The sequence below is a fragment of the Saccopteryx bilineata genome, chromosome 5 (genome assembly GCF_036850765.1).
Source record: "Saccopteryx bilineata isolate mSacBil1 chromosome 5, mSacBil1_pri_phased_curated, whole genome shotgun sequence".
In the NCBI taxonomy this organism is placed as follows: Eukaryota; Metazoa; Chordata; class Mammalia; order Chiroptera; family Emballonuridae; genus Saccopteryx; species Saccopteryx bilineata.
Window position 1 is genome coordinate 74,771,190 of NC_089494.1, and position 16,580 is coordinate 74,787,769.

The 16,580-nt window shown below is 32.9% G+C and overlaps 1 protein-coding gene across 1 annotated transcript in view; it reads left to right on the forward strand.

The window, feature by feature from the left end:
* The window catches only part of KCNH7 (potassium voltage-gated channel subfamily H member 7), a 616,229-nt gene that overhangs the window by 537,553 nt on the left and 62,096 nt on the right, over positions 1 to 16,580 (forward strand). Inside the window, exons 7-8 of the mRNA XM_066279538.1 lie at positions 2,870 to 3,269; positions 12,812 to 13,011. Of these exons, the coding sequence (XP_066135635.1) occupies positions 2,870 to 3,269; positions 12,812 to 13,011 (600 nt within the window). The remainder of the gene's footprint in view (positions 1 to 2,869; positions 3,270 to 12,811; positions 13,012 to 16,580) is intronic.

Sequence of the window (16,580 nt, forward strand, 5' to 3'; positions counted from 1 at the left end):
TAACATTGTCAAATTAACAGGTAGTTATACTTGGATACCTGGCTTTGACTTTTGAAGTCAATATTCACTTATGAAACTGGATTGAAACTCATTAGGTACCATATATCTTAAACTTTCTTTTATCCAGAAAAGACATCTCTGTGTTATTATATAAGAAATACTTATTTATCCACTTAGAGAACTTATTGTTCTCTAGGTTTTATCTCATTTTAATATAATTCTAGAAGAAACATCAGAAGTTTATTTGGGGAAAGGCATAAAGGCAGTGAGGAGCATGCAGCAGATTTGATTTCTTTTTTTTCTTTTCCATAACATTTTTTACTCTACCGCCTTTGCAGCCAGAAGAGTCATTCGTACTTATTATCACAATATGATCTAAAAACAGCTTATTTATTTTGAAGCCCCTTACTTCATTCACCAAATACTTACACAATTTTCATTATATTTAATTTATTTTAGGGTTCAGAGAGAAATTTTCTTTCAAGGACAAGACATTTTGAATAATAATCCTCAGATATTTCTAATTTCTCAATACAAGGAAATGGACAACTGGGATAGGATAAAAAATAGACATGCAAACTTAAGCTGTGAAGTTTCGAAGTGGTGACACATTGAAGCAGGGTGATCCTGTTATCAGAGGCTGAGCAGTCAGTGTGCATCAGGATGAAGTTCTTGTCTTTAAAATCCCTGCCTTTTCTTATGGAAGCTGCAAGGCCAATATTGAAAAAATCTCCATTTGGGATTCTATATATCTAAGCAATGCATTTGAAAGTGTCAGCTTTATCAGCCCATTTTCTTACTGAATACTGACAAAAACAAGAGGTATGGGATGTTCAAATAAAAACATGAAGAGCCACCATTTATTGGGCATTATCTACAACCCTGTAAGGTAGGCGTTATTGTGCCCATTTACATGGAAAATTGATGCTAGAGAGTAAGTAAGTCACTTATCCTAGGTGACACGCTGGCACAGAAGCAGAATTCAAGCATAAGTTCGTTCCACAGTGCTAGCACATAATTGCTAGGTGAAAGCACCGGTACTATCAATAGTAGAAAGTTGACTTTTCTCCCAGGGAACTACCTAATACTAACTTAAACTCTTCATTTATTCATTGTGAAGAGACCTACTTTTAAATTTCTGAAGGACCAAAAACTTTTCTTTATTGCACCATGAAAAATAAGAACCTAGCACTGAAAACAAGGAAGTCTCCCCTTTCCACACATTCCAAAATGAGCTAAGACTGAAGTTCAATTGTGGTAAGCATATCTCAACTACATAAGATTCTCCCAGCTCTAGAGGGTTTCAGTACCAACTGAATTAAAGAATTCAGGGGAAACTGAGGAATATTTCCTTTCTTTGTTATCACTATGACTCAAGAGGCAAACATGCAACCCTTATTTAGTATTTTAGTGAAAATGTTTTTCTTGATATTTAGTGCTTTTTTCCTACCAAGTCAAAGTGAATAGATATAATGTGATAGTTATGTCATGAGCTATTTCTTTAATTAAAATATGCATTCTTAACTCAGTTGGATGTACTTTGCAAAATAAACACCAACAAATGAACAGATAAAATGACTCAATAATTGATTGGTAAATACCATGTAGCTATGGAATAATTATATGCCCTGTAAAATATGTAGTACTTATAGTTGACATTATTTAGGAAACCTAAGAAATGAACTTGTAATTTGTACTTATCAGATTTCAAGTCCAAACAACCAGTTAAGTAACCTGTTATTATACAGCAATGTCCTATCATTACATTACCTGGTCAATAATAATCATGTCATTAGTTACATATAGTGTATCACAAAGCAAAATACATAATCTCATTGAGAGAGCAAGAAACAATTTATCAATTTAACACATTTAGGAAGAAAGAATGTATTTAAATATAGTCTAATTCATGCATGCCGTCAGCCAATGAGCTTCCTTCCCAGTTATTCGCTTGATTGGATCCTTCATTCTTATTAAGCAGATCTTTCTCAAATTTCAAGTCAGCTCCTCAGCAAAGCCTGCCTTCCTTCCTTCCTTTTCCTTTTTTCTTTCTCTTTCTTTCTTCCTTTCCTCCTTCCTTCCTTCCTTCCTTCCTTCCTTCCTTCCTTCCTTCCTTCCTTTTTTTCTTTTTTAAATGTTTATTTTATTGATATTTAGACAGAGGAAGGGAGAGAGAGGGAGAGACAGGAACGTCCATCTCCTGTACGTGCCCCAACCAGGGACAGATCGGCAACCTCTGTGCCTCAAGAGGACCCTCCAACCTAGTTATCCTGCCAGGGCAAGGCCTTCCTTTCTTGAACTGCTCCACATTCCAACCCATGCCCCCAAACATCTTTTATCACTGTTTTATTATCTTCATGGCATTTCTTATCTCTAAAATGATACTATTATTTGTTTATTTTAAAAATATTTATCTTCCTAATAGCGAACTTATTTCCTTTCATTAGAGAAGATATTTTGTCAATCAAATAAATAACCACCTCTCTTTCAACAGTGACCATGTATGTTTTTCAACTCCTTAATTTTGGTGTGTAGCACTTGTCAGACATACTAATAACACACTAGAATGTGTATTGGGGGATGAATGATTTACCTATCATGTGCAAGGCACTTGGTTAGAGCCTAAAACAAGAGAGCCAGATTTTTTGTCCCATAGGTCTTGCATGTCAAGACACTGAATTGACCTAATACACACATTCAGAGTATTTTCCAAAATGGATCAAATTAAAAAAAAAAAACTTAATTCAAATGTACAATTATCCACAATGTTACCATATTGTTTTCACCTGTTTGTGCCTACTTAGCTTCATAGGAACATACGTTGAATTGTTGACCAACTGTTTCTGACAGTGCACATTTACTTCCACAGACAACAACATTAATTGGTCTTTTGAAGACAGCTCGACTTCTTCGTCTTGTGCGAGTGGCTCGGAAACTTGATCGGTACTCAGAATATGGCGCTGCTGTTCTAATGCTCTTAATGTGCATATTTGCCCTGATTGCTCACTGGCTGGCTTGCATTTGGTATGCGATTGGGAATGTAGAAAGGCCCTACCTGACTGACAAAATCGGATGGTTGGATTCCTTAGGACAACAAATCGGAAAACGTTACAATGACAGTGACTCAAGTTCTGGCCCATCCATTAAAGACAAATACGTCACAGCACTGTATTTTACCTTCAGCAGTTTAACCAGTGTAGGCTTCGGGAATGTGTCACCTAACACCAATTCGGAAAAAATCTTTTCAATTTGTGTCATGTTGATTGGCTGTAAGTAGATTTTGCTTTTGTTACCTATTAAGATAAAATAATATCACAAAATTGAGATCTCTAGAACATTTAGAGTAAGACAAAGAGAAAAATATAGAAAATTGTAGAGAAAGTGGGATTACATTTTTGGGTATCATAGTCTATCAGATATGACTCTCTCTCTGAACGGGAGATGACAAAGGATTTCAGGAACACAGAAAAGCGTGAGCATAAAACTGCAGGGATATGGGTCTTGGGATTCAGGAATTGAGACTGCTATTTATTTTTACTGCTTTATAAACTATTTGTAATTGATTACCCATAGTTGTTTTCTTTGTATTTCCAGCTGAGGCCAAACTAAATTGGGAAAGATTAGTTTAAATTATATTACTAGGTATACTAGATAGATAGAAATATATATATATATATATATATATATATGTATATATAACACCACCACTAATCATAATTTAAGTTAATCTTTTATATATGAATTTGTATATACTATATGTGTAATATACATACACACACACACACATATGTGCCATTGACTACAAATCCTTTTCCCTGTGACACTGTTAAGGCCTAAATGATTGACCTTTACCTTATAATTGGGTAATATCATGAACATTATTTATAAGGAGCATTCATTAGAATAAGAAAACAAATTCTGTGTTAAATTAAAGATGTTGTAATGGCGATATTTTTAAAAAATCACACTGTGGAACCCCTAAAGGTAGCCTTGCAGATTCCAGCAGCAACTGGCACAAGCATGATGGCTCTATTAAGCTTTAAAAGAGCATCATCCTGAGATCACATACTAATGTGAAAACAGATCCAGGGAGTTAATTTTAAAAACGTTAACATATATTGCCTGACCTGTGGTGGTGCAGTGGATCAAGCATCGACCTGGAAATGCTGAGGTCACTGGTTTGAAAGCCTGGGCTTGCCCAGTCAAGGCACATATAAGAGTTGATGATTCCTGTTCCTACCCTCCCCCTTTGCTCTCTCTATATCTCTCTCTGTCTCTCTTCTCTAAAATTAATAAATTTTTTTAAAAAGGTAAAAAAAAATGAATTCTAAATAAATAAAAAAAATGTTAACATATTGACTAATGAAATGTGTTTATATACACTTTATTTCTCATACTTAAATGGATTCATCAGTTTATTGTTTACTTTATTTAAAATTTACTTTTAATATATATATATATGTCTTGGTGTTTTCATTTTAGTAACATTTGAATAGGCAAAATTATTATATTTAAATAACTCCTAAGATACTCTTCAGATTCAGACTCTGTCTTAGATATAAGTACAGAAGTAGCATTGTACCCAGGAAGTGGAGCCTCCTAGAAAAAGTAGAAAAATTTGTTCCAGAGTAACTAAATCCCTCAGAGCAAACAGTCCCAACCAGTCTGTGATTATGACTGCTAGCAAATACATTTAGTGATTATGACTTTAGTGGCATACATAGAAAACAAAGAAAAGAAAAAGGTTGTTCTTTTTATTATTTCAACACCTATATAGAAAAGGTATGTAAATTTTAAAAAAAAAAAGAAAATACAATCAACATCTTGAAACTTAGAACTTACAAACAAAAATATTTTAAATGCACTAAAGTTTAACCTGTTCACCACTTAGAAACCCGTTTATCAGAATTAAGTGAAATACATAGTACAGTTTATCATGTGAATTATTTTAAGTTAAAGGAAACTGAGCTCTTTACTTGCTCTGTATCTAATCTCAAATTCCTGAATCAGAGGATTGTTAGTGGTTTTCATTCTTCTTTGTTCCTTCTTTTCATTCTTTTCTTCTTTACTCTTTTCTCTTTTTTGAAAGAAAATTCTTTAGAAATGTGTCTCCTGCAGTTGAATTTCTTATTTTAAGAAAAGAAAAAAATACTCTAGTTAATTGGATACAGGAAAAGACAACCACGTTCTACATCACAAGCTTTATTTGAATAACAAATTTGGTTTTACAAACCTTAATCAAAATGGAATTATATAATGTCACACAGGAAAAATTTATAAGTATTCCCAAAGAACTCTATTATTAAGTCATGAATAAATAAAAGGGTAATATTAAGGCTTTAAAATTAACAAAAATAAGAATACCACTGATATTTGCTTAGGCATTTGATATATAGGGTTTAGCTATACATAATACTTCTATTTAGATCTGGCTATATTAGCAAATGATTTGGTTTTTTGGGAGGTTACATTTCTATACCAGTGCATACTCAGATCTATGAGTGACCTAATTTAAAGCTAAAAATAAAATACAGTATCTAAATATATAATTAAAATATTGTATATATATTATTCCTAATTATATATATTACTCTATATAGTCTAGTCTGTATCAGGTTGACCTCTGTGATCCTCCCTAAGCTTCTTTAAATCTAATCTTCAGTCTAAAGGAAAAATTTGAAGGTAAGTTATAGAAAACAAAACAAACAACCATCTTTGTTACAGTAATATGACTCAAGAAAACTGAAACTTAAATATCAGAAGCTATTATCTAACCAAATGCAAATAACAAATATCATAGATATATTTTTAAAAACTATTTGCAAAGAGTTGTCAGTTATACTTCTGAATGTGTATACAGAACAGCGATCAGAGAATTTATTTTAAAAGTAAACACAATTCAAATGAAAATTTAAAAACATTTAAGCAGCCATTAAATAAGTGTAAAATGTAAGTTATGCTCATGTATTTATATCTTTGTCTTCTAATATGTAAATTTCTATCTTTATTCAACTATTATAAATACAACACAGATATTTAATATTAAAAACACACAAGCCAGTGAATAAAGGCAAAGGTATTTCATCTATGAATTACTTGATTAAACATCGAGGGAGAATTTCCTGTTTTTATAGCATGTACAAAAAATGTTACCAGATTTCTTCTTCTAGCCATGGTGGAACAACTAGAACCTTACCATAACCCTATATATCTTTTATAAATAACAGAAAACTCAACAAAATATTGATATATAGGTAAACTATTTTTAGATATTGGCAATCAAATAGTAGGAGATCTGATCCCTGAGAGAAGAGAAACAAGCAAGATGGGCCTCCTAGTACCTCAGCTTTCTGCCTGGAGGCACTTTCGGCACCGCAGTGAACGGAGAAGCAACCTAACCAGATCCCAGTAGGCCCATTGAACTGAAGACACAAGATCAGAGGTCATGGTGTCAGGGGTCCTAGTGTTGGCAAGACAGACAACCAGACAAGAGGCAGCTATGCCAAAGAATATCTCTAGAAACCTGGATAGGTATCCACTTGAGTCCACGGATGAATAATAAGCCACAAATGTGGGAGGTAAAGCTTCATAAGTCCTGGCAAATAAATTCCAGAAATACTGTAAGCTGAACAATATCTACCAGCAGAGTGGAAAACCCTCACTGAACATTGATATTCAACTGAAATCTTTGAAAAATATTACCATATTACTAGGGCCTTTCTGGTCCTAACAAAGCCCAAAATGTAAGTCCCAAAAGGAGCAAGCTGACCTACAAGTAACTTAACTGCCTGTAAGAACAAAATCCAACATTTCTAAAGAAATAAAAAATATAAAGCAATGAACAATGTTAAATTTGCAATGCCCACCATCAGTTAAAAGATTAATAGGTATGCTAAGAGACAAGAAATGTAACCCATCAGCAGGAAAAAAATATGTTTTTAACCACAGCTGGAGTTGACAGATGTTGGAAGTAGTAGACAGCACCAAGCACTTGAACAAATGTGTATGTGGACTTCCAGAAAATGAGAATGGGGGAAAAATAGTATTTTAAGAAATGGCTGAAAAACTGATAAAAACTATAAACCATAGATCCAAAAAGTTCCCAAAAAAGTTCAGTGAATCCCAAACAGGTAACACATACATAAGTGCATGCAGGCACATGCACGTGCTCACACACCAATGAGCATTGTAATCAAAATACGGAAAGTGCTTAGAGAAAAAATTTGGTAACATAGAAATTTCTATTTAATTAAATAAACTCTCTTTCCAAAGTGATAAAGCCTGACATAATTTATTGTGAGCAGGTTACAAGAAATTATAAAGCTCTTCAAGTAAAAGGAAAATAATACCAGTTGAAAATTTAGATCAGTAAGAAGGAATGTAGAACGCTAGAGATGTTAAACATGTGGGTAACTGGAGAACTCTAGAAATGTTAAATATGTGGGTAACCGGAAGAGATGTTTTCTCATTTTTAAATGTCTTTAAAAATAATTATTTAAAGCAAAAAAAAAACCCAAAATGATCCTGAATTTGTAGGTTTTAGAACATGTGAAAGTAGAATGTAGTGTTACATTATTTAAGATAGTGATAAATTAAAACTGCATGTTGTAAATCCTACAACACAGCTAATGAGCCAATAAGGAAAACAAGATGGAATAATAAAAAGTAGTAAATCCAAAATTTTTAAGAAAGAAACTATAGAAAACAAACAGCATGTTGGTAGATTTACACACAACCATATTAATAATTACATTCAATATAAATGATCTAAACTCTCATTGATCTGCAGAAATTGTCAGATTGTATTTTTTTTATTATTATTATTTTTTTTTTCTGAAGCTGGAAACGAGGAGACAGACAGACTCCCGCATGCGCCCAACCGGGATCCACCCGGCACGCCCACCAGGGGCGAAGCTCTGCCCACCAGGGGGCGATGCTCTGCCCCTCCGGGGCATAGCTCTGCCACGACCAGAGCCACTCCAGCGCCTGGGGCAGAGGCCAAGGAGCCATCCCCAGCACCCGGGCCATCTTTGCTCCAATGGAGCCTTCGCTGCGGGAGGGGAAGAGAGAGACAGAGAGGAAGGGGGGGGGGGGGTGAGAAGCAAATGGGTGCTTCTCCTATGTGCCCTGGCCGGGAATCGAACCCGGGTCCCCCGCACGCCAGGCCGACGCTCTACCGCTGAGCCAACCGGCCAGGGCAGATTGTTTTTTTTTTTTAAATGCTTAATCATATGCTGTTTAAAGAAAACATTTAAAATATAAAGACATAGATAAAAGTAGTAAGATTTTTAAAAAATGTACATACAAATACTAATCATGAGAAAAATGTAAAGAATTATATCGATTTCAAAGTAGGCTTCAGGACAAGGGTTCTTAGCAGAGATACAGAAAACACTACAATCCTGAATATGTATGCCCCCAATTACAGAACTTTGAATTAAATCAAGCAAAAACTGAAAGAACCTAAAAAAAAAGTGTACAATTTTACACGACAAATGCACAGTTATAGTCAGCAATGACCACACTCCCCTCTCAGCATTTAATAAAACAAGTAGGCAGAAAATCAGTAAAGACATAAAAGATTTGAACAGTACTATCAATTAACTTAACATATTGGTAATTACAGAATTCCACCAGACTATGCATTCTTTTCTAGTGTTTATGGCACATTGCAAGAGAGACTCTCTCCTGGGCTACAAAATGAGTTAAAAAGACACATGCTATTCTGGACCCAAAAAGAAACAATGAATTTAAAAGTCTTAAATTGTACAGAGTAGTTCATTGAACATAAGAGAAATCAGAGAAACAAAAAAAAAATGAGTAAAGATATTCTTAAAGAAAAGAAAAAACAATAAATATCTGGAAAATCCTCAAATATTTGGGAATAAAGTAACATTTTATGTAATCTATGATTCATAGAATACTCACATAGAAAATCAGAAAACAGTTTAAAATGAATTTAAATGAAAATAAAACATCAAAATTTGTAAGAGGTAGCTAAAACAGTGATTAGAATGAAATTTATAGCTTTAAGTGTTTTTATTTTTAAAAAAGTTCTAAAATTAAAGATCTAATCTATCTTAAAAAGCTAGTAAAAGACAAACTAAACCTAATATTACTAGAAGGAAAGAAATAAGAAATTAAGGCAAAAAATATTAAAATATGAAACATACAACAACAAAGAAAATTAATAAGAATAAATTCTGGCTCTTTTAAAAGATTAATTTAATTGATAAACATCCAGTTAAACTGAAAAAAAGAGAAGTCATTAGTTACCAATGTCTTGAATGAAAGAAAGCTTTCACTACAAATTCTGAAGACATTAATAGGGTAATAAAATAATATTATAAATTACTTTATGATAATAAATGACAGTTTAGATAAAATGATCAAATTCTATGAATGATACAAATTACCAAAACTGAAACAAAGAAAACAATCCTGAGTCATAAAATAAAAATTGATAAATTAGATTTCATCAAAATTAGTAAGTTCAACTTTTTTTAAAGGCCATGGTTGAGAAAAGTAACAAGAAAATGATAGACTAAAAAATAGTTTTCAATACTTAGATATAAAAACAGACTTATGTCCAGAATATATAAAGAATTTTTACAACTTTATATTAAGAAGGCAACTCAATTTAAAAATGAGCAAACTACTTATACAAACATTTCACAAAAGAAGATAAGTATATGAGTGGCTAATACATACAGGAAACAATCTTATTATTCATCAGAGAAATGCAAACTAAAACCCTAATTAAATATTATATTCCATTACAATGGTTCAAATGAAAGGCTGGTAATACAAAATGTTGAAAAGGTGGTAGGACAACTAATATTCTCATTTGTTGTTGGTGAGAGTGTAACACAAAAATTTTGGAAAATAATTTGGCAGTTCCTTATACAGTCAAACATACCATACAGTTTAGCAATTCCACTTTTAGATTTTTAAAAGGGAAATGAAAGGGTATGCCAGAACGAAGATTTGTACATAAATATTCATGGCAGTTTCATTTATAATAGCCAAAAACTAGTACAGTGAGATTTCTAGCTACAGAAGAGAAAAATTGTAGTACAGCCATACAAATAAACCTACTCAGTGATTAAAAGAATAAATTACTGATACACATAACAACAAAATAAATCTTAAAATCATAATATTGAGAAAAAGAAGTCAGACATAGATTAACATGTACATTTTTATTCTATTTATATTAAGTTCCAGGAAATGGAAACTAAACGTTAATGACATAAAGGACCTCAGTGGCTGTCTAGAGTCTGAAATGAGTAAGCAGCCAGTCAAGGGACACAGAAAATATTTGGGGGGCAATAGAAATGGTTTTTATATTGATTGTGTTTACAGCAGTGTATATATATTTGTCAAAACTAACTGAACTATACGCTTAAACAGATTAATCTTACATGTAAATTACACATCAATAAAATTTTAAGTCACAATTTTTTTTAAGTTTGTGTAATTTATAGAAAAGCAAGTATATTCTATCAGCAAGTTTCAACTAATGGACAATGGCTAACTAAATTAATTAATTTGGTTAGCATATCAGATTTGGGGTGTAGTATGCTGAAGATATTTTTAAGATAAATATTTATTTTTTACAATATCTAAACATAAAGCAAATCATTTTGGTAAAATAAGAACTTCTTACTAAGGAAGCTAAATGAAATAGTGAGTTAGGAAAGAAATGTCTTCAAATAGTATTCCAATGTGCTTTTGACATATTTCATAACAGTGGAGTGGATGGGCATTAAAACATAGTTATTTTGTGCTTCTCTCTTGCTGATAGTGACAGTCTTTAGCTCTATTTGCTTCTTTTAAAAAAATGGAAAATGTTATGTCTTTGTTATAATTATACAACCATCAGTATTGAATTTCTTAAGAGAAATACAGATCTTTCATGTTTCAATTATGTACTTATAATCTACGTTTTACCGTCTTGTCTACACGTGGAAATACCTGTTTATAACCCAAATTAATGTTTTGGGTCCTCGTTATAGCAATATGGATATAAAAACACAGTATTTATTAAATATGAAATAAGAATGTTTTCCCTGACTCTTCAAGTAGTTATGTGAATTTGGGTAAAATAACTAGCATTGATTATGTGCCCTCTTCTTAAATCAAGTGAATTTAATCTGTGCATATAATAGGTACTTTGGAGACATAACAGCATGCATAAATATTTCCAACACTACAATTAGGAAGAGTAAAGTATGTTTTTCACATGAATCTCCTTGGATCACAGGAATCAGTTTCAGGCAAGTATTGCTAACTCCCTTCTTAATCAACTATTCATTTGCTAAAATTAGGCTCATGTCTTTTTATTTTGGGATATACAGCCTAAACAGTTTGTCTACCTTACTGAGACATAATTGTCTTTCACATCCCAGTTCAGCCTCACTACATTTGGTCCTAACTTTCATCTTTTTAAATAGATAAAAACAAAGGGTCACCCCTTTCTCTGGGACATTCTCTTAATAGGAAAACCTGTGGTAACCAAGGACGATGTTAATCAAGAGACAATGATAAGATAAAAAAGAAAGCAAACAACCAAGAAAGTAAGTCATTTTAAAACACCTTGAACTTGGCCAAAATCTACTTTAAAAATAACTGTGTGTTTTACAGAAATAACTGAATACAAATATAATAAGAAGGAAAAGATGGCTTAAAAACCTTATGTTCATTCCCGGCCAGGGCACACAGGAGAAGCGCCCATTTGCTTCTCCACCCCTCCGCCGCGCTTTCCTCTCTGTCTCTCTCTTCCCCTCCCGCAGCCAAGGCTCCATTGGAGCAAAGATGGCCCGGGCGCTGGGGATGGCTCTGTAGCCTCTGCCTCAGGCGCTAGAGTGGCTCTGGTCGCAACATGGCGACGCCCAGGATGGGCAGAGCATCGCCCCCTGGTGGGCAGAGCGTCGCCCCTGGTGGGCGTGCCGGGTGGATCCCGGTCGGGCGCATGCGGGAGTCTGTCTGACTGTCTCTCCCTGTTTCCAGCTTCAGAAAAATTAAAAAAAAAAAAAAAAAAAAAAAAAAAACCTTATGTTCAGTCATGAAGAATTAGCCCAGGTAACACTAAAAAGAACATTCCACCTAAGAACTGATTATATTAGAGTTTCTTTATTCCAATAGATGAAATAATAGTGTAGTCTATTTTTTCTACAAAAATAAAACAATATTCTCATATTCTAAGCAGAGATGTATTTCTTGAGCAGAAATACTATAAAATGAATTTTAATAGACTAAAAATTAATACAAAAACTCTAAGGAAAGTATGAATTCTTTAAAACAATTTTTTCATTCCTTAATGAATCCAAGAATTAAAAACAATCTTAAAATTTATGGTAGATTTAAAAAATATTTTAAGGTTGGATTTGAGTCTGAGAGGTAGAGATGTCATCATTTAAAAATTAACATTTTAACACCACTTCCAGAAAACATATCCATGGTAACCCCATGACATACCTTATCACATTACAAACAAAATATTTATTCTAAATGCATTTTACCTCTAATCAGCACTCCACGTTACAGGTTGAAATTGTAAACAATCTGAGTTTTTACTTTAATTTAGAATGCATGGCAAATTTAGATGCTTTTCTTCTCCAGATTTATCAGCAAAATTATAAAATTTACAACTCTACTGGCTTAACTTATTTTTTCCCCTCCATAGACCAAAGGTAAATCCTTATAACTGAATTACAATAATCAAAATTCAACATACTTGAGATTCTGAGAAGATATAGTATGCCCAAGTGCAATCTTATCACATAACTTTGTTTTTTATCCAATCCAGCACTAATGTATGCAAGCATTTTTGGGAATGTATCTGCAATTATCCAAAGACTATACTCGGGAACTGCCAGGTACCACATGCAGATGCTGCGAGTAAAAGAGTTCATTCGCTTCCACCAAATCCCCAACCCTCTGAGGCAACGGCTTGAAGAATATTTCCAGCATGCATGGACTTACACCAACGGCATTGACATGAACATGGTATGTATCCCTTTTTCCAAAACGGAAGCACTACGGGCATTTCAGCAACAGCCAAAACGGAAAAGCCAGTCTCACCAGCTTTGAAACCCTTGCTTTTGTTTTTCTCTCTCAGATGTTTATTTTCTCCCCTGGAGATAGTCTCTCATTCTCAACTCATGGCATTGCATGGTGCTATATCTAGTTATACTGTGTGGCAAAGGCATTATAACATGATGCAAACTGATATAACTGTGTGCAGTAGAGTTCCCATTTCTGGTTAGAGAAAGCATTGCTAGGCTGGGACTTGGGCTTTCACCACATGGCTTAGCTACCAGCACCCCAAAAAATAGACCCTTTTGTATTAATATTTGGCAAGTGAAAGGTAATAACTATGATGACCCCAAATAGAGATTCAAGGTTAACACTCTTAAAAAAAAATAGGACATTTTCAGAATTTGTGGAAGAGGTTAGGGAGCATAAGTATTTCACAAACACTTTATGATAAGAAATTATATGTTCATAGTATGAAAAATTTTTCTATATTTCAAAAAATTATGTGCCCTTTTACTGTATGTGGTTTAATGTATCTTTCTTTTCAAAGTGGAAATATGGATTCCTTCATACTTTTAAGCAAATTCAACATCAACAACATCACTTTTCATAATCATTTCTTCCTCTAACAATGCTAAAAAATCAACACAGTAATAACATGGTCCATAGAACTCTGTTTATTATTTAAAAAATTGCATACATTTCTTTGACTTATCTGTTTGACCTATAGAAACTGATTGCTTGAGATAAATTATGTAACATATTCAAATTCAATGGCATACCATAGAAAAACTTTTAAAAAGATTAAATATATGGCACCTTCCCGTACAACTACTCCTCTACTGGGCAAGGACCAGTTTCTAAAAATATTCAGAAAATAAAACCCCTCACATATAATGACCTCAACAGTATAATATAATACAATGTTTGCATAAGTGAGCCTTTACAATTTATACTGACATTTTTTCATTTGACTAGTAATATTCTAACAAAAAAAAAATCAAAGGTTCAAAATTAGCAGTCCAGATGCAGAAATCATTGCAAACTTACTCAACTTGAAAAACATATTTATATATGAATAAGTTTATCTTAGTGTGTGTGCTTTATATTCTTAAGAAGTAAAGACACAACATTATAAAAATTTTAATTTATAAAGCTAATCAATTAGCATATTTTATATAAAATCATAACTGAACTTTATGAGTTATTTCTAAATACCTCATAGATCCTTGTGAAAATTTAATTGATAAATTGATCTCACCAGGGTAACACTTCAATCTCATAAGAGAACACCTATGAATTGATCACTTTTTTATATTATTGTTTAACAAAGATATCATCATTCAAAAACTATGGGGGAATTCTCTAATGCTGGGTTGGCTGAAGCAGTGTCAAGAATTTTTGATCAACACATGTGTCACTCAATTTTGTTATTTTATACTGCCAAATTATTTCAATAACAGTAAAAAAAAATATTTATTGTACCTCCCCTCTCCATATTAACTCTAGTTTTGTAACCATTTTTTGTTATAAAGTCTGTTTTGTGACAACGATTTACCTTTCATTGTTTGACTCTATTACCTGTAAATATGGTTTATATACCACTTGCCTATTTACAATGTACTTATGAAAGATTTATCTCTTTCCTGTCTGCTTCACACCTTAATACATGGAATCACAACACCCACCGGTAAGAACAGGAGGTATTTATATCCAATTTAATTCTCGTGTAAATTGTGAAGAACACCCTTGTTATTTGTCAGGTTTAGAGCTTGTGAAATGATTTTTTAATGTCAGTTCTGATTTTTTTTGCATGATGTAGCAGAGGAAATACAAAGCAAGAAATTGGGAAAGATAACCTGGAAGAGGCCAAGTACAGAATAGAAATCCTTAACTGTAACAATGACTTGACCTCAAATAACGTTAATATACAGTTTCCCCCTCTCCACAAAAAGTCACTTATCTGCCCCCTGATCCACTCTGGTAAAGGTTATGGGTATACGGTTTGCATTAGATAATTGTCATTAAAAAATGTCATTCTGTTTCATCATCCTCTATTTTCATAATGTAGGTACTTTTCTTCCCTCTCATCTGCATGACTGTATTATATGATCCTGAAGTGTGTGAGCTCTAAACCATGTGCCACTGAGTCTTGCATGTGGTTTTGAGAGCTTGACTTTGCACGAACCTTTTGTTTGTACACAATGTCTACATTTCTCATCTTGTGACTGAAAAGTGAGTAAAGAATCCAAGTACAAGATAACTCTGAAAACTCAGCAAATGGAAGGTGCTTGCTAATTAAGCACAATGTGTAAAACAAAGCTGATTAAAGAAAAGTTACTGTACTCTTAGACTGTTGATAGGTAAAAAAGAAAAAAAAATTACATGGATTTTTTTACCTCCAAAAACACAGTAAAGATCTCTGTGTCTTGTCAGTTAAGTGTTTATTGAGTTATAATTTAAAAATAATTTAAAGTGATTTAAATTTATGTATTGTGATACACAAAATACATTAAATTATTGTATTTTACGCCTGCATTTCACCTTATTTTATTTAAATATAACCTCAAATATAATTTTTCATGAAGCATTTTGGTCATTTTTGCTCTTCAGCCATGTCCAAATGAGGTATAAGATGTCCAGTCACATTATATTAATTGATCTAAAATTTTTTTCATAACCCAAAACATTTTATTCTTTGATAGTTCAAAAAACATAAGAAAGAATTGACATAAAATGTGCGGCCACATTTTTTATTTCCTGCATTTTTTGTTTTTTGTTTTTTATGAAACAGCTATTGCCAGAACGTTCCAGAACCAAAAGCATTCGGGGAACACTTATGGGCTCCAAATAGTTCAGGGTACAAAATGAAAAGAGTCAGGGTAATGAAACTGGTGAAACTAAGGTGTTCTTTCGCATCTGACATCAGACTTAGAAATAGTAAAAATTATCTCAAAAATGTCTTTAGATCAATTCTATTAGGAAAACTTTTTTCTTCTCGCAGAAATTTGACTAATTAAGAAGACTATTATTAATTTGACTATTTCACAGAATAGGACAAAGGGCATCTCAAGAAATTTCCCCAAATCAGTCTTCAAACCTTATCTGAAACCTCTTGACATTATCCAACAACAATTTAGTTACAACATTGCCAAGAGTTGAAAATTAACTTCCAAGTCAGGGTAAAGTCAGGTTTTTTCATCTTAGACACAAGAGCCTGGCATGACTGGAGAAGGGCTCCATTACCTTGGTCTATACATCATTCTGGATGGAGACGAATAATCAATTAGGACAGAAATTACTCCATAATTTTAAATTACCTTGGCATGAAGGAAAACTTCTGTAAACATTTAATGACAATTTTTCGCTTACCTAAAGATGCCCCTTCAATATGCCACTAATTTTGAACAAGTCACTTAACCTCTCTGCAATTTCATTAAAGTTATCAATTTTAAATATTTTTAAGGTGCCAGAACTCAAATATGGTAAATGTGTAAAACAGTTATTATGGGAGATTTTTATGCCTGAGGATGGCAATT